Source organism: Zosterops lateralis (assembly GCF_965231275.1).
Source record: "Zosterops lateralis genome assembly, chromosome: 4".
Taxonomy (NCBI): Eukaryota; Metazoa; Chordata; class Aves; order Passeriformes; family Zosteropidae; genus Zosterops; species Zosterops lateralis.
This window is the reverse complement of record NC_139765.1, coordinates 17,703,010-17,726,029: the sequence shown is the minus strand read 5'-3', so window position 1 is coordinate 17,726,029 and position 23,020 is coordinate 17,703,010. Positions and strand designations below refer to the sequence as shown.

At 44.3% G+C, this 23,020-nt stretch overlaps 1 protein-coding gene across 4 annotated transcripts in view; it reads left to right on the top strand.

Annotated features, from left to right (window-relative positions):
• Positions 1-18,184, top strand: part of HIPK2 (homeodomain interacting protein kinase 2) — a 138,220-nt gene extending 120,036 nt beyond the window's left edge. For 3 of the 4 annotated variants that reach the window (XM_083858847.1, XM_083858846.1, XM_083858844.1), the window contains 6 exons: positions 511-653; positions 1,008-1,184; positions 3,700-3,981; positions 14,274-14,521; positions 15,525-15,685; positions 17,444-18,184. In XM_083858847.1, coding sequence (XP_083714973.1) covers positions 511-653; positions 1,008-1,184; positions 3,700-3,981; positions 14,274-14,521; positions 15,525-15,685; positions 17,444-17,911 — 1,479 coding nt within the window. In that variant the 3' untranslated portion in view covers positions 17,912-18,184. The remainder of the gene's footprint in view (positions 1-510; positions 654-1,007; positions 1,185-3,699; positions 3,982-14,273; positions 14,522-15,524; positions 15,686-17,443) is intronic. The other variant, XM_083858845.1, reaches the window with a different exon arrangement.
• The last annotated feature ends 4,836 nt before the right edge of the window (positions 18,185-23,020 follow it).

The window sequence follows — 23,020 nt, the reverse complement described above, 5'->3', positions numbered from 1 at the left end:
GCAGAAAGATGGCTCAACTCACAGGGCAGAGATTTTCACCCCTGTAAGAGGGGGGAAGAAGTTGGAGAACACATTGAGAGGACAGACATGCAATGTGTAGCTGTGCATTACTTGAGAAAGTAAGCTGGCTTTAGAAAGGGGAAATTAACAATGGAACCACGGTGCCTAGCTGATCTGGAGAATCAAAATTAGAAGGTGCTAAAAAAATTGATGTTTGGGTTGAAATGCCAACAAGTTTTGATCCCTTCCATTCCCAGTTTAATCTAAACCACAGCTGCTGCTTTGTACGGCAAGGATTTTTTTGCCCCTCCTTTGTATTCTTTATATTGATAACTATTCCTGCTTAAACTGTGGTTTCCTAGCAGTGTTTGTCACCTGTGACTGAAAGGTGGTAAGAGCTGTGTAGTATGACCATGATCATTTTTAGGGGCCCCAGCTGAGCATGGACCATCACTCCTGTTCAGTGCTTGATGCGTTTTGCTAAGGAATTGCTTTCCCTCTGTCTGACAGCAAGCATGGCCCAGTGGCACTCAGCAGATCCTGCTCCCTCCCTCCTGGCAGCAGCTAACTGGGGTGGCCACCCACACTTCTGTCCAGCACGCAACCGTCATCCCTGAGTCCATGGCAGGCACCCAACCGCTGGCAGACTGGAGGTAAGCTGCAGGTGCTTGGAGGTGGCCTGAAGTACCCACAAGTGCTGGAGGAGGCATGAGGGCTGGGGTGTTGCAAGGCTACAGGACTGAGGGGAGAAGGGCTGCAGCCTGTGACCGCACTGTCTGAGAGCTGTGGGAGACTTCTCTGCTCCATGCCCTTGGAGTGGAATGCTGTGCCCACACCACTCCTTCAGTCCATTCCCTGGGGAAAACACTCCATCCTGGTGAGGCTGACAACCCAACAGGCCCTGGAGGAGAGGGCACCTCAGTAAAGGGTGATGGGAGGCTGTGGAGGAGCCTGATGAGCAGCCACCGGTTGCATTTTCACCGTGTGCCTGTGTCTCCACTGTGCAGAAACACGCATGCCCACAGCAGCCACTACAACCCCATCATGCAGCAGCCCACGCTGCTGGCCAGCCACGTGGCCCTGCCTGCCGCCCAGCCCGTCAACGTGGGTGTTGCTCACGTCATGCGCCAGCCACCTGCCACCGGCTCCACCAGGAAGAGCAAGCAGCACCAGTCAGCTCCACGGTGAGTTCCAGGGGCTCCCAGCCCGGCTGCTTCCCACTGCAGCCCCACCATGCCAGCCTGCTGACAAGAGAAGGGCTTGCTGACACCCATGGGGCAAAATCGGCTTTGTTCCACAACCTATGAGGGATTAGATCACGCATTTTGGGCTCTTCACTACCTCACCTCTTCGGTACCCAGGATGTAGTCAGGGGTGTTTTATACCCAGTGTGCATCATTTTGTGTGGGAGTTAGTGGCTGGAGAAGATGCAGAATGGGAGGCTCAGGTCCTGTGCATACAGCTTGTTACACTGCTGCAATTACCTGGAGCCTTGTAGTCCCGATGATTTAAAAATGTCACTGTATTCTTAGGTCAGTGTGGCGCAGAGCCCAGTTGCCACAACTTTTCTTTTTACATCATCTCAAAGAAGCACTCCTGAGGTGCAGCATCTGCAGCTTGAGGGGGCTGCATCTTCAGGAACGTGTGCCTGACATGGACACATCATCTCCCTTTTCAAAAGCAGTAGGGTGATGACAGTCTTCTGAGCTGTATTGCCACGGGAGTGGAGGACCAGGGTGGCTTTAGGCCACCTGAGCTCTCTAGCTCCTAACATAGGTCATTAGCCCCTGTCTTCAACAGTGCACACCAGCAACAGTTACCCATTATTATACCTTGGCCTTATTATAACTATGGCACCATAAAACAGGGAGCATTTTATAAGGATATCTCATACAGGGCAGTTCTTAGAATCTGTCATCTCTTGGTAGGACCATTTGGCTCTGGAAGGGGGAGTCTGGGGTTTCTTGCACAGCTCAGATGGTAGGATGGTTGCAGTGCCTGTCACAGTACTGTAATCTTGTTTGGAGGACAAGGCTGTTCAAGGTGTATGTGCAACTGCTCTGGAGAAGGTCCTCTGGTCTGTGCAACTATCACATTTTTTTTTTTTTTAAGATAAAACACAAAATACTGCAGGGGAGAGAACCAAAATGGATCACCACTTGTGCAGTGGCAAAAATTTGATCTTGTAGTTTTCCTGGGTGACTGGACTGGTGCCAGAGGGGCTCTGAGCTTGTAACCAGTTTGACTCAAGTTAAGAGGCCACTATTTAAATCCTTCCCATTTATCTGCTCTCTAATATTGGATTTACTTTGGGTAGGCTCCAGCTGCCTTAGTCTATTCATAACATAGAGAGGCAGCTCTGTCCCCAGATAGCCAGCAAAAGAGAGTGCCTGTTGCAGCCAGTGTGCCTGTGCAGGGCCTCCCCTCTCCTGTCACTTCCCGGGCAGGGTGGCTGTGTCCAGGAGGAATGGGGCACTCTCAGAGCAAAGGGTTTCTACAGCTTCATTGACTGTGACTCTTTTTGTACCAAACGAGGAACCCTGCTCCTTTGGAAAGGAGGGTACTCCACGCTGCTTATTGGTATTCAAAAAGCACTTTGAATGCTACTGTGCAGCCATTTGTTATGCAAAAGAGCCTGTGTAAGTTGGTATAGTGTGATATACTACCAGGGTGACTTCCTTTTGATGGATGCCACCTATTCCTTTTGTTAGGTTTCAGGCCAGGCTGAACATGCAGCCCAGGCCCCACAGTAGAACAAAACCAGAACTTGGGGGTTTTCTTCCTTTTTGAATCTCCAGATGTTTTGCAAGAGCAAAAAGAAACACGACCAAGAAAGGAAGTGTGGGAAATGAGTGAAATGAGCTTTAGTCAGTGTGCTTTGGTAAATAACCCCATCTGTAGACCTACATAGCACTGTTTGGCTGATAATTCTGCATTTGGATCCCTGATCCAAGTGGGCCTTTTCTGACTGGTCAGGCAGGGAAGCTGAAGTAGGAAGACTGGAAATGTTTCTCTACTGTCTAATAGAGATATGGTTTATTTCTTTCTGATATTTATATGTCATATACTGCTTCACACAACAATGAAACTGAGTATATGTCCTCCCATCTGCCTGTTTTCGTCCATGGGACACCACTATCCTAAAGAATTAAGTATTGAGCAGGAAATGTTAATTGAAAAAGATTCCTAAACAGCAATTCATTTCCATTTAAAAAACTTTTCCTGATAAGTGATTATTGTTTTCCACAACAAATTCTAATTTTACCTCTAGTTTTTTCTGGCCAAAAAATATCTGGTTATGATGCATCCATACAGGATACGGGAGGAAGGGATTACATTTGAGTGGTTCCTCCTGTGTCAGCCATGCTGTGCCTGCCTTTGTTCAGTATGTCTGGGCTTTGTGGCTGGCATTTACCCTCCCAGTGCAAACTCCTGAGAGGCAGCAGTTCTCATCTGGAAATTTCCAGGAAAAGCAAATTTGAATTTTTTATTAAAAGAAACTACTTTTCAGCCAATTATATAAATAAGTCATGCAAGGCACTGTCTTCTTTGAAGAAGTGACTATGCCAATTTTGCAGTTTTCCTAGACTCCGTAAATCAGTGCTACTGAATCAGAGACCAGGACTCGCAAACCATGGCAACGGGTGACTTAAGCATGCAGAGTTTTAACCAACTAACACTTTTTCCCATTTCTTCCAGCAGTGCATCCACCTATGAAGTTTCATCCTCTCAGTCCATCAGCTCTCCGCAGCGGTCAAAGCGAGTGAAGGAGAACACCCCTCCCCGCTGTGCCATGGTGCACACCAGCCCTGCCTGCAGCACCTCGGTGACGTGCAGCTGGGGAGACGCGGCCACCAGCAGCACGCGGGAGCGGCAGCGGCAGACGATCGTCATCCCTGACACCCCTAGCCCTGCCGTCAGCGTCATCACCATCAGCAGCGACACAGATGAAGAGGAAGAGCAGAAGCATGCGCCCACCAGGTGAGCAGTAGTCCTGTGCCCTTCTCTGTGTACAAGAGGAGAGAGGGGCATAGAAGTGCTGGAGTTGCTGTAGGGTTCCAGGAGCTATGTTTGCATCTTGTCAGCCAGGTTATCTTTGATTTGTGAGGAAAATTCCTATCTGAGGACTCTACAGATTCAGGTGATGCTCTTCTGTGCTGTACATTTGCTGTGTGACCTTGGAGAAGTGCAGTAGTCTCTCTACACCATAGTGTCTCATCTGTAAGAGGAAAGACCAGTTTTCTCTACATCCTTTTTGTGGAAAGAAGACATTAGATAACCTGTGGTGATGAGCCTCTTTAAGTGAGACATCTGTTTAAAACAAAGACAGAAAGAAGGGCTTGGAAGGAAGGGACCTAAAATTTGCCTTTTCTCTAAGTGATCCAGGCATCTGTAAAGAGCATTAAATGACATCTTCCATATGCTTCTTCCATATTTTCTTTTAAAAGCTCTCAAAAACAGCGGTTCTATCATAAATACTCAGTAATGATAAATATATTGCAAGAGAGTTGCTCAATCTTGATTGTGTTGCCAAAATATCCTTGAACTATAGTAAAAGTGGCAGAAACTGCTTTTTGTCTGATTCTGCAGAGAGGCATAAATGAGGCTAGAAAGTGGTGGAAAATCTCTAGTTTGCACCCTAGAGATAACTCATCCTAGTGAACAGCATGGCCCAGGACTGCTGCCACTGCTGATCATCCCTTGTGGATCAGAAAGGACCTAATTTTCTAGGACTGTCCTTTAACACCTTTCATCACATGCAAGTGCTCTAGGTTTTCCCATCTGATGCCAGTCACAAGACATCGCTCTGCTTTTTAAGATGTAGAGAAGTAGCTTTGCAAAAAGCAGAATAATTATATCATCTCTATATTGGTAACTGAGATAGGAAACTTTTAACCTTATCCTTCCAGTCAAGAGAGGATTACTTTTTAATTTATTTAGAATACGCTCCATGGCAGATTTTCCTTCAGTCACAAGAGATACCTCTCTGTATCTCTTCATCTTTTCAGTGTGGTGATAAGTGAAGCCTGCAAATGTGCACAGAGCAGATGAGACACATTTGGCCTCCAGGAGCTAAAAATCTGTAAAGAAAAGTCATAGGATTCAGGCATCCAGACTGGAATTTCAACATGCTTCCAAACAGCCGTCATTGCTTCCCATTGCTCTCTCTATGTTAGTGAACTCCACTGGGCAGCAAGAGCTCAGTGCCTCTCAAAGTCAGGCTTGCCATGAATACAGTGGTTCACAGGACAGTGTAACATACTTCACCTTACAAAAAAAAAAAAAAAAAAAAAAAAAAAAAAAAAAAAAAAAAAGTTCCTACAGCATTCCTTGCTTAAATGGGGGAAGAAGGCATGTTTCCAGAAAGAGTTGCATGAAGACCAGTGTGAAAGTCAGGGGGACTGTAAATAAGGAGCCCCTGCTTCTGGGGCTCTTCTGGGAATGAAGGGCAAGACAAAAGGGATGCTGAAAACTCAAGGGCCGTGGGAGGTCTTTTAAAGCATGTTTACCCATAGTGCTGATTCCAGACTTTGAGACATTATGTGTAAATCCTTAAATTTACCATCTGGGTGCCATTCTTGGGTCCAGAGAGGGGTGAAGGAAAGAGCTGGGATACTGCAGCCACTTCAGCCAATGGTTGTCTCCTCTGCTTCAACTTTGCTGCCATCTGACGAGTTTCTTTACTCAGCACCTCTCCAGAAAGACAGACAGAACAAAGTTCAGGAACATGTCTGGAAACTGAGTTGGGAGTTTGAGGTATTAAAAGATTTGGGTCTGCTGAAGGGCTTGGAAAGTTGTCCTGGGAGCCAGACTTACATAAACAAACTGACTTTGATATGACTAAAGCATATTCCAGACATGTTCCTGCCTGGGATCAGATCCCTGGCTACTTTTTGTATCCATATGGTATATCTATAGAGTGCCAGGGTGCCAGCATTCCAGAAAGGCCAGGATGTAAGAGCTAGATTTAATTTCTGAGCCACATAGAGACATTTTGCATGGACACGAGTGAGTTAAAATGTCTGTGCAGATGTAACCAGAGCAAATGGAAACTTAGAGGTAGAAACACAGGTGGAAAACAACATAGCCAGAATAAGAATTTTTTTTAGTTAACATCTCCAGGAGAGCAGAATCATTTTGCTCAGTACCTTTTGACATGGGTAGATGTAAGACCAGATTCTCAGCTGGAGTGAGAGTATAGCTTCCAGTCAAAGAAGCTGTATCAGCATATAATGCCAATGAACTTTGTCCTCACTGAAGTTGAAGTCTTTCTCATTGAAAGTTCGTCTCATTCCGGAAAATGCCTCTAAGTTTTCTTTTCTTGTCTCATTCAGGAAAATGCCTCTAAGTTTTCTTTTCTTGCCTATTTTTTTGGCTCCAAGAAAAATGGGAGTGACAGTGAAGTATGTGCTTAATGTAATCAGGGCCCAAAGGTTCAGGATCTGAGTCGAAAATGAAACCATGCAAAGAATGCATTGTCTGGCTCATATATGCAAATATTACCATATTGGGCAATAGCTGTGGTGTGGGGGTGAAAAGTAAGGAATCACTTGAAATGTGCTATTTTTCACATCTTAGAAACCTTAGCTTTTTCTAGGTTAGAATATAGAAATCATATGGCATTTGGCAAATCAAAGGTAATTGCCTGATCACATCTTATTGATAGCAGTGGTAACTTTGCATTAACTTTGCTGTCATTGAATCAGGTCCTGAATTTGCTACGGCACTTCTTTCTTCTACTTCGTACAGGGCTAGAAATTACCCTTTGACCCATGAGACGAAATATGTTTATTTTATTTATTCCTCAGTGAACAGAGATTGGTTGTGAAAAGTAGTAGATCCTTTGATGATGTAAGAGTTCGTCAGTCTCAGTTTAAGAAGTACTGGTAATGTTGCTGAAATATGATACTGCTGATGCAGTAAAGGAGCCCCATAACTTGGATTTACTCAGACAGAAAAGCCTTTCTGTAACACCAGAGCGGCGGCGGAGAGAGCTCTTCTCATACAGGGAATGCACATTTTTTATTGGTGAAAGAAAAATCTAAAAAGTTGCGATGTGGGTAGGATTTTCCTTTTCCTACTGAAGGATTGGAAGTCTTATGTGTTTATGAAATGGCAGCTGAAAGATCAGGAAGGCAGGGCAGCACATTGCTCGTTTTGCACTGTTGGTGAGTGTATCTGGGTGTAATCTTTATAAAATCAATAGTCATCTGAAAGTATTGGCCTCCTGTTGGATAGAGGTGCTGGGGAGATGGTGTGAGATGAGCTCTGGAGGACCTGCTTGGTGGAGCCTAGTCAAAGGGGGCCATCTACTGGGCCCAGCCCCGTGCCTAAGGCACAGTCACCGAGGAGGAACCTCAGCTACATATGTTCAGCAGGCTCCATCCTCAGAGAGATGGCCAGAGATCCTCAGAAGACAAATTCTTGATTAGGAAAGTCAGTTCATCAAAAGCAAGGCATTTTTGCTGGCTAAATTGATTTTTTTTTCCTAGTAATATCCTCAATACAGTGAAATCTGGAAAAGCTTCAAAACTGCAATAAGTTTTGACCTTTGTTTAAGGGAACAAAGTGCCAGAGAATTAACTAATTAAGTAGACTTCTCATTTCTGGTTTAATGGAGGGTTTTGTTTCTTCAAAATGTAAGCAAAAAATAGGAAAATTAAATTGAAATGGTCAAAATAAAAAGGGAACATTTTTACCAAATGGTGCTGTTTTTACCTGGTTTCTGTTTCTCACAAAGTTTTGTATGTGATATTTTGTTCTATAGAACAGCAGGGGGGAAATGGCTTATAAAGAACATTATAAGAACAAGAAACAATTTTGTCACCATTTTTGTTTAATGAGCTTGTACACTCTCGGCTCAGAATACTTTGCAGAGAGATTTCATAGGGCAAAGAGACTTTCAGTGCTGTGCTGTAAGATAACTCCAAATGGTTTTTATTCTGAATTGAAGATATTAGGTCTAACCATTATTTGTAAATCACTGAGACAGAAGGTAGATTGATATTTATTTTTAGTTTCTCCTTTTTGTTTTCTCTACTTGCTCTTGCAAGAAAGTCTAGTGGGCATAGCAGCTGACTGGCAGTGCAAGTGCAGTCACAGTGGTCGGAGCACACACTAAGTGAGTAACATGTAGTAGGGGTTAACTGCTCCCCAGCATGCAGCTTCACCTGCTGCACTGGTTTAAATGTAAATCCTCCCTTGATTAAATATTTCTGAAGCTTAGAAGTGGAGAGAAAGCAAGAGCTGAGATGTGGTACAGTGAGGCACAAAGGCACCTTGGAACTGTGGAGGGAGAGCACACAAAGTCCTGGGGAGGGATGCACTGGGCTGCACTGGTGGTCCAGGGAGGGATATTTCTGCATCCATTCATTGCAGAGCATGGCAGGAAGAAGAGGTGGGAAGAAGGGCAGTGGACGTGGCTGTTGTGACATGCCCACATGACTTCCCCTCCCAAGCAACGAGTGCAGCCAGGGAAACATGACTCTCCTTGAAACAATACAATGATGGCTTTCGGCTGAGTGGTTTTGGGGATGCTTCCAAAGAGGCAGGAGAGCCCCTCATTTCCCCACTGCCTGTGCTGGTATCATAGGTAACATCTCTCCAGCTTGGTTTTCCATGGGATCCTGACAGTAATCACTGTATTTCTGGACAAGGCCGAGTGACAGCTGCTGTTGGTTGGCATACTGAAGAACTGCCTCATTGACCGTCTTCACTGGCACAAAATCCTTGCTGGGTTGTGGGGTTTTTCCCTCCCTCTTAAGATGGGGAGCTCTGTGGTGTAGTCTCTGTGCGAGTCTCAACTCTGTAAAAGAGCAGAGTGTAAGCTGGTGCAAGTTTTTATTCACCTTGTTCATGTCATAGGGTAGTGGTGGTGGAGCCCACTTCAGAAAACTTACACACAGAAATTGCTGGCAGGCACAAACCAGGTGTTTTTGTCAACTTGCTGATGTGCATGTGCAAGGGGCAAAACACCATTTGTAATTCTCTTCTGACATCTAGCCTACTGTGGCTGTGTTCTGCTGTGCATAGTAATAAACTGACTCTGCATAGCAATACATTCACTAACCACAGTCATTTGGTTAAAAGATTGCTGTCTTCCATCTCCAGAAGACACCGACATGCAGCTAACACTTAAAATCACAGAGATAGACAGTAGCTCTGTCAGCAGACCTTCAGCAGCAGGGCCTTTATAACCTGCTAAGCAATTCAGTTTATATGACTTAAATAGCAACGACACATGCTGTATAGCCTAATAAAATGGCCTCAGTGTAGTACTTGATAAATATTTCTTACCATCGCAAATTTACAAAGAAGGTAAGAGCAGATTAACGGGTCAGGATGGAGGTTGAGCTGAAGAGAGGAGGCACGTTCCCAAAAATGAGCTATGCATGGCAGAAATTTTCAACATGAGGAGACTGATTGCAGTTGTGGTGTGAGTTTTTGTTGGCTGACTCCATGCTTTCCTAGAATAGGTGGATTAATCTGAAGCAGCAAACTAAAAGGGTTGCATGTTATTAAGTTTTCAGAGACCTAGAACAGAGCTTTTGTAATGTGAGGTAAAGCTAACATGCCCTGGTGTATATGCACACCAGTTCAAAGGTACAGTTGTGCTATGGCTGCCTTCATCCTCAAATTGGAAGGCCAAGTTGGTGACCTTGGGAGCTAAAATAGATTGTTGCTACAGTGTCAGCAGCACTGAAAGGTTTCTAGCTTTTGGAGTGAAGCACAAACTGAAGAATTGCTTGCACTAGACATCATTTAGTTTCTCTGTAATTGTGCTGTAATGCAAGGTATTCAGGGGAAAAAAGATCCTGTTCCTGCAGTGCTGCAGCATACCAAGCTTTTGGGCTGGGCCTTTAACAAGTAAAAATCATCTCAAGTTGCATTGTTACAGGAGTTGTTATCTCTGTCCTTGTCTTTGGCTATTGAGGTGGATTCAGCAGTTTTAACACCTTGTTCAGCATCTTTTTTTCCTTAATTTCCACTCACTTTTTGTTCTCAATGTCTGTTTTCAGCACCTTTCCATTAACAATATCTCAGATGACTCCCTTAGTTTCTTGCAGGGTGCCTGTGCACCGTCTTCCTTCCCTTTCTATCAGACTTCTTCTTGCTGGAGGGAATAGGGACCCACATCCATCTCTGCTGGGCACTCACAAGGATGGTGTATGTTAGAGAGCCATCTCCAAGACCTGCCTTTACTTAAAAGGCTTGGTCATGCTCTCTGCACATTGGACAGACACTGGACCTCAAGGGTCCAAGCTTGAGGATAAGCTCTTTAGGACCAGGTGGGAATGGAATACTACTCACAAACTAATAATAAATGTACAAAGCAATGCTTGTTTTATCTACTGATCTGAAAGGGAAGACACAAACCCTGGCAGTAAGGGTTAAAAAGCCTACCTGGCTCAATGCTTTTCATTCTGTGTAGATAGATTTACTGACACTTTACCAGTCTTTCCCCCTCCCTCCTCTGGAGAATTAAAATATACCTCCCCACATAATGCAGGCAGACTCACGAGCTGCCCAGGAACACAGACCAACTCCCCAAACTACTAAATCATGTTTGCTGCTGCTTCTGTGCGTGCGGGAGGGAAAGCAATTACCAAGCTTGGAGAGAGCTTAATAGGAAGGGGGCAAGGCTGTTAATAGTATTTTTCTGTGTAGGCACAAACATCCCCAAAAGCTGTGGCTGAGTTATACGAATACAGTAAGCTTGCTGAGTAGGCAAATGCTGTGTCAACAGGTAAAAGCTCTCAGTCCTGATAGTTTGTGAGCAAGGAAAGTGATCCCTCAGCCTGAGCCTCACACAGATAACTCCTGGGTTACTGTAAGGTAGGAGCAGCTGAGAGGGAGCTGGAAGGGGGAAAGCTGCTGGCTACCAGGAAGACTTTGAATAGGGGGAATGCTAACTGCTGGGCTGAATTTTCAGAAGCCTCTGTTTTGGGTTAAAGTGTATCTTTAACCCCATCTTTAAACCTGTTGTTGCCTTTTGCCCAACTTGGAAATGTAACTCAATATAATTTTAATAAGGAGGTAATATAAAAGAGGATCTTTATTTGAAGACCTTTAGGAGCAGTTATGGAAAGATATCCACAAAAGCCCACCCCCGCCCAGGATTGAGTACACATTTATAGGTTTTAGGAAATTAGCATAATTGATAAAAAGCACTAATTAGGAGGACGAGTGATACAATTCCCCCCCCCAGGTCAAGCCCCTTCTCTGGAACCCCCTGCTTCAGCACAAGCTGTACTTTGTCCATGAGAATGTATCTCAAAGAGTTGTTCTCAGCCTTGGTTCCCAGAAAGAACTGAGATAGCATAGAGCCTTGTTCCTCCCAGGGCTTGGAGCTCTGGAATTTTGTCTTTCTGCTTAGGGAAAGGCCATGGAAAAGTACTGGAAAAACTAATACAATAGGTGACAGACTTACAAATATATGTATGAAAAATACAGAGAACATATAAAAGCAAAAAAGGCAAAACCCAAATGGCATTGCTGTGAATCAACTGATTTTTAGCATGAGTTGGGCCTTTGATGTTTCTGAATTCCCACCCTTAATCTCTGGGGCAGGCTCTGGTACAGCAGGTGCTGAGGTCTAGGCACATGTGATTAGTCCGAACTGACTTCTCTGCCTGCTGTAACATTAACCACAGTTGTTACCTTTCCTAGAGACAGAAATCCAGTTGCAGTCAGTGTGACTCCTCATGTGCTTGAAATGATACAGCTTGCTGAATCGAGAGGCTGATCACTTGGGCCCTAATCCAGCAAATATTTACCCATGGGCTTTAGCTCTGTTACAGGAATAGTCCAGTTGACTTTGGGAGATGATGTGGATTAGCAGTGCTCAGCACTTGCAAGAGGCCTGGCAGGACCATAGCTCTGGTCCCTTTCAGATTCCCATCCATTAAATGGGTTAATACCCTGATATGGTCCCTTTCTCTGGAAAGGTTTGTGTTTGGGGTCACTTACTTATTTAATCAAAGAGTTATACTTGATTTTTGTTTATTTTAACCAAGGAGCTGTAACACTTTGAAGGAGAAAACTTCCCATGGTCCCTGCTTTGAGAAGCCTTCAATCAAACTGGTGAAAAATGTGCCCATACTAAAACAATAAATAGCACCGATTACACAGAAAATTACCCTTCCAGTTCTACAGCTCAACCTTCTCATGTCAATTGTCAGCTGAGAGCAAGTATTTCCAGTTCAGCAGCTCAGCCACTTAGATCAGGAAGGGACTGTAAAAGAACAGTTAGACCTTATCAGTTGTCAGAAAACTCTTTAATGACTTGATTTTTCTTTATAAAATGTAATAACTGTCAGAGATAAAGAATATATCTCTCTTCCCAACTGGCAGCCAAGGGTAGCTGCAAAGGGCAAGTAGCGTGGATACGCATAAATGTGTGATTACAGGCCTTTCTACTGATGGAGAGAGAAATATTGATGCAATATTAGTCTATTTTATTGGCTTAATATTCTTCTTTCATAGCAGCATATCCAAACTGCTACATCTTTCTTCACACACAGTCATTGTCCATCTAAGATGCACACCTGCTCTCTCCATTTCTAATCCAGCGCTCTCCAGCTCCTTGTGAAAAGCCAGAATATGAGAGTTTGCTGTTGTACATTTTCCTTGCCAATCCATCCCTGCCCCTGGAAGAATTGCTTTCCAACTGCTGTGCAATAGCTCCCTCTACTTCTCTATCATCTGCTCTCTTTCAAGTGACAATTTTTCAGGATGGCAGGGGCCTCTTGAGACATTTTTTTTCACTGTTAATAGAACAACGTGGTCTCCTGTCCTTCTCAGGGCACACCAGGATCCTGTGATGATAGCTGAGGGAAAGTCTGTGTGATGGGAACTTGTTTATGAATGCAGCAACCCAATGTGTTCTTTAAAGGGAAAAGAAAATAGACTTTGAACCCTGAGTCTTGGGATAAGGGTGGTGAGTTGCAGTTTGTGAATGCTGACAGAGAAACTTTGAAATGAGGAGTTGAAGGGAACCCACCAGTGCTCCTTTAGGACTGTGAAAAATAAATAAGGAAAACAATGTCCTTGGAAGGAAACTGTTCTCAGTATCTGCTCCACCTTCCTTTGGGCACGATGTGATGCTGAGACCAGGGAACAAACAGCTCCATCACAGACTGAGACCAGATTAATCAGCTGTTCCCTGGACTGGACTAGCCAGACTGAGAGAATGGAGGGGATGCTCCATGGGAAAGAGATCTCCCTCTGTTTAAAGTGCACACTCATGAAGTTAAGTTTCCTTTTTCTCTATGGTGTTTTTGTTGGGGCTGTTTCCACCATTAAGCCTAATTACTTAGCTTTTTATGTGCTATCCATTTCTTTTCATCATTTAAAAACTTCAGTTGCCATAACAACATAATGCAATCAGTGAAACATAACAGCTATTTTCTGTAGTCAAGGTCTGTGCACTGTCAAGGATGTGAGGCATTTAAGCAAATCTTCACCATCCCCCTTCCTCCCTCCTCTTTCTCACTCTCTCTTCTTCTCCCTAAACAAGCTCGTAACAGGAAGAAGAAACCATGAGGACTAATTAGACACAATAGCAGAGCAAATCCCAATCGTATTCATGCAGTCTAGTCTAATGAACTTCCAGCACTAATCTTGGAAGTGTTGATGTGCCTTTTTAATCACTTTTTTGATGTCATAGATAGATTAGTTGCAGCAGGACCTTGAGTCAGGAGACCCAGAGCCTGTTCAAAGAAAGGAAAGAAAATCAAAAGCATTTCATACTTTGTTCATTTCTTATTTTTTCCTCATTTTCAAATGCTTATAGAGAATATATGTCCATTGTACCATATTAGTAAATAGAATGGTGTGTGTTTTGTAGATTCATGGAATTTAGAGTGAAAAGTCATAGCATCTATTATTAAATCATTGCTGAAAGGCTGGGAGAAATTGCCACATTTTTGTGTGGGTGGTGAGACTTGCAGCAAAGCCTAGTATAACTGCTGGGCTTCTACTGCACACATACATAAAAAACAGTCTAAAAATAAATCTGGCAGTCTGGTTCAGTGCTATTCTAAGCAGTGTAAGTATAAGATCTATCCACATTGTCTTACTCTCTCCTTGACCTCCATGAAGGCTTTCCTGGAATAGTAATGAGGGAGTTTTGAAGACCAGGATTTGGCTTAAGCAGCCTCTCTCTGGTGGAGGACCGAAGGCTGTGCTCTTCTGCCACGGGCAGGGCCTTCTAATGGTATCAAGACGATCACTGCCCATTCACTCTTTCCACTTGTCTGCTTGTGTTGCAGCACCTTGTCCAAGCAAAGGAAGAATGTCATCAGCTGTGTCACTGTGCATGACTCTCCCTACTCCGATTCCTCCAGCAACAACAGCCCATACGCCGTGCAACATCGCACAGGGCAGAATAACGGGAACAGCTACGACACCAAAGGGGTTCCAGAGACTCACTGCAGTGGGAACCCCCGAACGATCATCGTGCCACCACTGAAAACCCAGGCCAGTGAGGTGCTGGTAGAGTGCGATAGCCTGGCACCAGGTAAATTGCACCTCTTCCATCAAGAAAATTAGTAAGAAATAAATGATTTATCTTGGAAGAATCTCATTGTTCAGTTTCATTTTCTTTGGTTGGTTGGTTTGTTTTCCAAAGAAACTGTGCTCCTGCACTGCTCTCAAGTGACACATCTATTCTTGGTAGCCATGTTGCATTATTTATGTGCCCTGGTTCACTCAGGAGTCATGGGGCAAGTGTTGGTCCCAGTTAGTTCTGTACAAACCCGAGAACAGAATGCAGCCTTTAGCTCAATGTTTGACATGAAAGGCACCCACGTGCAAGTGTGAACTTTTGCTGCCTTGCCTTTTCATAGGCTTTCTTTAAAACAGGTCAGAGATTGAAAACACCTGTGAGTTTTCACCCAAACCTGTTGACGTTCCTGGGAAGAACATTTCCCCGGGATCTTCGCTGGATGAGGTTTGCTCATCCAGAGTTTCTGCAATGCTAGATAGTGCGATGTGTTGAAAAGAACTTTATGATGGAAGTCTGGCCCGAAGCAGTTGATTTTGAGCTACTTGGCAGTCCTTGCTTTGGACACACTGCTGGTGAACACAAAGGCTTGAAGGCTGAGCTCCCCACCAGCTCCTTCTCTTTCCCTTCCCACTCACCTGACGTTAGGCAAACCAGGGCTTTTTTAGGCTGTGCACATCATACTTTCCTTCCTCTCCTTGGGATTTGTACCGGCATTGTACAGTTCTGCTGGCATAACATTGTCTCATGGTTCTGAAGGATCTATAAAGCCTGCTCCAGACCTCCTTCGGGTCCAGTTAATCAGGTCTCTTTGTCTGCCTCTAGGATAACAGGCTGGTCGTGTATGTCAAGCCCTGCTGAGGTATTCTGTTAATTGAGAGAAATAGTTTTCTTAACCTGCTTCTGTTGTGTGTCTCCTCCCAAAAGCCACTCTGGAGGAGACACGGTGAGGAAAAGGTAGGGTGAGCAATTAAACAATGTCATGTAAGCTACAAATGTGTTTCCTTTCCTGGCACAGTCACCACCAGTCACCACTCATCCTCCTACAAGTCCAAGTCCTCCAGCACCGTGACCTCCACCAGCGGTCACTCTTCAGGGAGCTCGTCTGGAGCCGTTGCCTATAGGCAGCAGCGACCAGGAGCACATTTCCAGCAGCAGCAGCCTCTTAATCTAAGTCAGGTAAGTCAACCAAGACTGATTTTGGTGATGCATCATCCAGCTGCTACCTACCTCTCCTACATCATGGGCTGTCCTGTTCCAGTCTAGTGATAGTTGGACCCTGTGTTGAGTTGGATCAACTTGTTTCTGCTTGACTGCAGACCTTGATCTTCCACATCAGGCACCAGAGGTAGTGCAGATCACACACCCCTGAGTGGGCTGGGGGTACTCTTCCTGTGTGATCTGAAGTCTGATGGTCTAATAGTGTGAGTGGGAATAACGTGAGAGGGGAAATGCAGTGGCTTAGCCACAAAGGAATGGGGCAGGAGCATGTAGGGAGGACTGAATTTTCCTTAGCTGTAAGTAACAGTGGGAGAGTATCTTCCAAGTGAAGAGAATGCATGAGCCTGGCTGTGGGACTGGGAGAGAAGTCCCCATCAGATGGGACAAGGCAAACCAGAGCTTCTATGTATATAGGTGACCTCATGTAACGAGTTTGATCCATCCTGTGATAAAGCTGGGCTGAGATCTAGACAAATCCCATTTCTTGGCAGCATGCAGTTCTTAAAGACGTCTCCCAGTCTGTGATCAGAACTCCCAGGAGCTGCAGGAAATAATGCCCTTTTCACATCCTGCACCTGGGGCCTCTCTCTTCCCTGAAACAAGTTGAGAAGAGTAGGGAAGTTATAGCTCAGTTACCAATGTTTCAAGAGGAGAAAGTCTGGAGAGCTTAGAGGACAGTGCTGGTATGCATCCAGAGCTGGATATAAGCAGAACTGTTTTTTAAAAAGAAAAATAACTTGGTGGAGAAGAATGTCTATTCTCCTTCAATATGCAGAGAACATTTAAAAATGTGAACAAATTTGAAATAAAAGTGTGTGAAAATGGAGGAAGTGAGCAAGATGCTCTTTGCAAGTGTTGGGGAGGAGTTTGGCTACCATATTTCCACAATAACAGCACAGAGAGTACTTAGAAAAAGGATGAAAAGGTTTGGAAGAATAGAAGGAAATAGCATGGAGCATTTTCCTTCTTGCCTTCTAATTCCTGCTTTATTGGTAATTTAATATTCTGACTACAAATGACTGGGAAAACTCCTTACATTTATGTGCAATGCGAGAAAACAACTTAGAAAATCCCTGGGGAAAAGAAAGAATATTGTTCCCATTCCACTGCTAGAAGTTTCCTGTGCTCAAGTAATTTTAGCTGATGACAGTGAGGGCACCAGGCACCTGCAGGATCTAATCAAGCTGCAGGTTTTCTCTTAAAAAAATAACGTGGTTATTTTTACTAACCAAGGAAATCATTAACTGGAAATACCCAAACTGAGCAAAAATAAATTGCCTGTTCCAGGCATAGTTAGGCAATTTCATTCCCCTGAGCTCTCTGTGCACCACAATTTGTCAGGAGAGAATTCAGTAAAAAACACTTGTTGCCTGAGCAATTGGACTTGAGGAAGATGTTCTTGGGAGCTGGGCATCCAAGGTTGTGTCTTTTGGTAGCTGTATCACAGGTTATAGCTCAAACTGCAGGACTTAATGACTTTCTAGGGGTCATTTTGGTGAAAGTATGAAACTACAGGGTCTTCCTAGGATTGTGAGAGACCCACTGCTGTCACTCATTTTCAAGGGAAGACTGGCAATGGTGAGGGTGTTAGGAGGAGCTCAAGAAATTTTTCTGAGGTTGTCCTGGTGTTGCAGGGAGGCTCTCAGATGCTACTGATGAGGCAAAGAGCTATCTCTTGTCTTGTAACTGCCTATCCCTGTTGCTGTCTTTATCCAGGGCCAGCAGCACATCTCGACTGACCGCACAGGGAGTCACCGGAGACAGCAAGCCTACATCACTCCAACGATAGCTCAGGCCCCGTACTCTTTCCCACACAATAGCCCCAGCCATGGTACAGTTCATCCCCACCTGGCTGCGGCTGCCGCTGCTCACCTGCCCACCCAGCCCCACCTGTACACATACACCGCCCCCGCCGCCCTGGGCTCCACGGGCACTGTCGCGCACCTGGTGGCCTCGCAAAGCTCCGCCCGGCACGCGGTGCAGCACACCACCTACCCTGCCAGCATCGTCCACCAGGTCCCTGTCAGCATGGGCCCGCGTGTCCTGCCCTCACCCACCATCCACCCGAGTCAGTACCAGGCTCAGTTTGCCCATCAGACCTATATCAGTGCTTCTCCAGCCTCCACAGTCTACACTGGATACCCACTGAGCCCCACCAAGGTCAACCAGTATCCTTACATCTAAACACTGGAATAAAGAACGAGAGACGCACCCACCCCGGGGGGAGTGAGGCAGCTGCTTTTGTATTGAAGAACATGACAAACTAGCAATGCAATGGGAGGCTCGTGTGAAGCTTGAATGAAGGAGACTTTAGGAAGAAAAGAAAAAGAGGAAAGAACGGGGAAAGCCAATTCTACAATTTTTATTTAAAAAAAAAAAGAAAATGGAAAAAAAAGAACAGAAAAAAAAACAAAAATCCACAAAAAACCAACCATTCTGCACCAAACTATAGAGAAAGAGATAAGGAGAAGGACCCTCCAGTGGGTCCTGTCTTTTGAAGAACTTCACCAACAGACTTAAAGGTTATTTTCATCCAATAGTGAGCTACATTTAGAAATTTGTTGTCCAGAACACCTAAAATGAAATCCATTAGGTTTTTAATCCTGTAGGTATATGGATTAGGGATTTATCCAGCATTTCAAAGGGTTTATACAGCAGTTTTTGTATCCCAAAGTATACATAGGTTTGGGGGATTTGTAATGGAAAAAGAAAGTGGGTAAGGGAGGCTGAAGGTGGAAGATAAAACGTTGTCCCAGTGGTCTAAATTTGGGCCTAACACTGCTACACTTGAACAGACCTGGAAAAAGAGGCTGTGCAGCACTGGTTGTGAGCAGAAGCAGTGGGGGTGTTTCTCCCTCTTCTTGAACACACTGGATAAATCCCTGAGAAATGCTATTCCTAAACAAGACCTCTAATAACGTATGTTGGATTTCAGTTGCCTTTTTTTTTTTTTTTTAGGGTTTTTTTTTTTGTTTGTTTGTTTTGTTTTTTTTGTTTGATTTGTTTTTTTTTTTCTGCTGTTTTTTTGGAAGTTTTCCTTTTCAATCCCTAGCCATTTTAGTATAGGAGGAGACATTTTAGCTGCCCCCAACCCCCTGCCCTCAGCCCTGGTAGAATGTAGCACTATACAGGTCATACCCCTTTTTACTCTTTTGTGTTGAACTTCAACGATACCAATAGACTATTCCTCAATGTGATTGCACAAAGAAAAGTGATATAACATAGGCATGTAACAATGTGATTGTCCAGGTGTGTGTGTGTGTGTGTGTGTGTGAGTGCAGATGCTGCCTTCTCTCTGTGGTGTGTTCCTCGGCACAGCCTTTACAACTGTCACAGTCTTAGTTTTACATCATTCCCTCGTAGTGCCTTACCAAACTACAGATGTGGTTTAAGGGTTTACTTCCACTGGTACTCCTAGAAACTGATTGAGACTAGTTGGAATTTACTCTCAGCTCTTTTTCTTTCTTTTTCATTTTTGGGTTTGTGGTTTTTTTTGTTGTTGTTTTTTTTTGGTTTTTTGTTTTTTTTTTTTGCGGGGGGGGGGGGGGAGGTGGGGGTTGTTACTGCCGATTTTCTCCTGCTGGTGGTGTTGGGTTTTTTCCCACGTTGTCAATCATAGCTCACTTGGTGAGGTGTTGGGGAGGCTCGTTGGGGTCAGAAGTGAATATAACTGGGTTATGTTGAGCACTGGATGGGCTGGGAGCAACCAGGTCAGCTGTGAGGACCCAGAGACTCTGGGCACTCATTTGTGAACTGGTCTGTTTCTGTCCTGTTGAAATAGCAGGTTTCCTCCCTGGAAACTGAATTCTCATTCTGCTGTTTGCCAATGTTCTCAATGGAGCGGGAGGGCAGTGTCCATCCTCATAATCAGGTTGTCCTGATCGTATGTCTGAAATGGGAACAAAAATTTAGTCCTTGACAGGGAGAAACACTAGTTGTTGCCAACATCTCTCACTGTGTCTGTTGATGAGAAAGGGTCAGGAAAGGGCTGTCTCCAGCCCTCCTCTCATCCCAAAGCAAGCATGAGAAAATCCAGTTGAGAGAGTCAATCTCAGGTTTCTTAAGTGAAAAGAGTATTATAATACATACAGCCTTAGCCACTCTAACATAGCTGTGACACTGTGTGCCTCGCCTGCTCTCTTTTCACCTACACCCCAAAAAACTGCCTGCAGTGGAAGAGTGACCCTGGAACTGGAGAGTAGGTTGGTCCTCCACACCAAGAAATGCTACATGGTCGTTTTGTTTTCCAACAGTTTCTAAAGAGAGCCTTTCCTGTTATTGGTTTGGTTCAGCAGGAAGTTTCCCTGGTAATGGCACTTGCACTGGTGCATCAGTACCATCATGCCTGTGGGTGTCCTGAGGAGGAAGCAGAGAAAGGAGTTTGGTAGAATGTTTCCATGAAAGCTGAAGTCTATGGGCCTGCTCAGTTCCTCTCTACATTTCCTTGTAACTAGAGCATGAAGTAGTCAGGTGTTTTGCAAGATGCTGGAAAATAGCAGGTTTGTTGGCAGGGTGGTGAGGGATGGGTTCCTTGAGTGGCAGTGAGGAAGTAGGCTCTCTCAGGTTGGAAAAGCTGACAGAAAAACAAGCACAATTACACTGTTTTGTGCTAAGTGCTTGGCTGGGCTGGAAGACAAAGGAATCCTGCTATGCATAGGGTATTCAACAAGGCTATTGTCTTCTGGCAAACCACCAAACAACCTTCCTGGTTGCCAGCTCTGGCTCCTGGGCTACTCTTGCACAGTTTTCTTCTCCTGCCTGTCTTTCATTCCACGTCAATATACTGTAGATGAGGATGCAATCTCCCAGCAGCCTATGCACCTTACCCCCGCTCTTCTTTTGGAAAGACATGTCCCCTTTCATCTGAGGCAGGAAAATAAAGCCCTGCTCTCTCTCTTGCATTCCTCTCCTCTCTCACCAGTTTGGGAGCGAGAGCGTCATGCTGCTTATGTCATGAAAAGGAAAGATAATGTTATTTTATTGTATGGTTGTTATGATTATGATTATTATTTTATTATTATTATTATATTTTACTCTGGGTTTTAATTGCACATGCATTCCTAAACTTTGTGGGGGTTTTTTTCTCTTATTGTTGTTGTTGTTAATTTTATTTCTTTTCATCAGTGGCATTGGAAGGGTTACTGTGATTGTGAGAACTGCAGAAGGAAGGAGAAATGAGATTATTCCAATGATGAAAACTCTGCCACTAATCTGGGGGAGTAGAACCACTCAGTGAGAGTGGTTACAGCCTTGAGGAACAGGAGTTATCCTCTGGGTCACATCTGCATTTAAGAATAAGTCCAGAAATATTCATTCAGAGGCCAACACCTGACAGCAGCTAACATAATGATCGGTTAGGAGAGCTGGATCAAAGGCAGGTAAGGACCTTAGTGCCCCAGGGTTTAGCTCACCATCCCTTAGTTTGAAAGGACCTTTATATAAGATTAAGACTTACTTGTGCTCCAAGCCGTGATCATTCAGCCCTCGCAAAGAACACAAGGCCCCACTACATATTAAGGGTTTGTTTTTCCTAGAGGAGGACACAGATGGATGTCTCTACAGAAACAGGGCTATCGAAGGAGCCTCAGCAGAGCTGCAAGGGTGACTCTTAGTCCCATCACTGGATAAAGAACACTGGCACAACACAGATGGCATTTGTTGGGTAAAGCATGCTGCAGACAGGGCAGTGTTCCTCACCTGCTCTTCCACTTTCACTGAAGACTAGGTGTCCACAGGCCAGAATGCTTGATTTGATTTTTCTTCTTTGTTTGCTCCTGATGTAGATTTTCCCTTATTTTACAATTATTTGTTGTGAAATTTTGTTATGCTGTTCTGGTTGCTACAGTTTAGGTATTTATGGTTTGACTTGCATCACCTGCTCTTTTAGAATAGGGGGAAGCAGTGACTGAATTTAAATTCCATCAAAAAATTATAGGACTTCAGCAGAGACTGGAAGTTAATCATGCACTTGAGTGCTTTGCTAAAGAACTTCAAGTTAAATCTTGTTTATGTGCTCCTCTGGCCTAAGATTAGCGAAGCGTGGAAGGTTGCAGTCTCAATCACAGTAACGTTTTACTTGTATTAATTGCATTTTCCCTGTGTACCCATCTGGCCTGCTCTCCCACATGGGCTCAGATCTGATTTTGGGGGGTATTTGGCAGTGGAACTGTTACAACAGCACAGGCTGGCAAAGAGAAGGGTTACAGTGCACGTCAGAGGAGCCACCTTTCACATTGTCCATCCTGGAGTTGCTGATCTGCCAGACAGTCATGGTGATGGGGTGCTGATTACAAGAGATGCACAGCACAGCAATCAGATTGCTTTGAGGGTGCAACCCTGTGTGAGAGCTGTGTTTTCTGGTGGGTATAAGGGAGCTGAGCAATACCTCCTCCCTCACACCTGTATAAAGGAATTGTATGGATGAAGGTGTGGTTGGTCATAGGGGAAACACAGTCATTTCAGCAGAGGAAGTAAAAGCTTTGCATGCTGTTAGTACAACACACATAATAATAGCCAGCTGGTTTTGCTTGCAGAGTCCTTTGGAGAGGAAATGGGATTGGCATGGTTTGGTTCAGTTGGTGTTCCTTGTGTGCATGGAGTAAATGGTGTGGAAACTTGACAGGGTAGGAGAATGTTTAGATACTGGAATTTTTATGGATGGCCTATGGCTGGCAGAGTGAAAAAGTGGTCCTTTCCTCCATCATGTCCTCTTGCATTCTCCTTGTGCAGGAAGCAGAAGGGAGCACAGACATTGTCTCTCTTCACAAGGATATTCTGTTGCCTGCTGTGAGGTCAGAATGCAGGAGGGAGGGTAGAGAGCCATTAACGAGCAGACTGGAAAACCCAAATGGAAGTGCATCTCTGTGTAGAGTGGTCAAATCCAGTCATTTGAGAGAGCAAATGCAATTGCATCTTCCTTGGCAGGTTTTATCTGTTTGTACCCAACAAACTGGGCTTTGGCATGTCTCTAATTCTCTCTTTCTAGAAGTTTTGATGTAATATATAAAACATTCCAAGAAAGAGACACTTTTGACTGTGACTTTTTTTTTCTCTTTTTATACATTCAAGGGACTGTGTATTGTAATTTGGTTTGAATTAGCAAATTTGAAGGGCAATAAACCTGTTTTTTTCTTTAACCAAAGATACTTTATTTAAAAAAAAAAAAAAAGAGAAGGAGATTCCCATCTACTCCAGAAATTAAATGAAGCCACGAGTCATGAGCACCAGTCAATGAGGATACACCATGGAACTCAATCTTTCCATTCACTTATTTTTTTATTTTTTTCTCTCTCT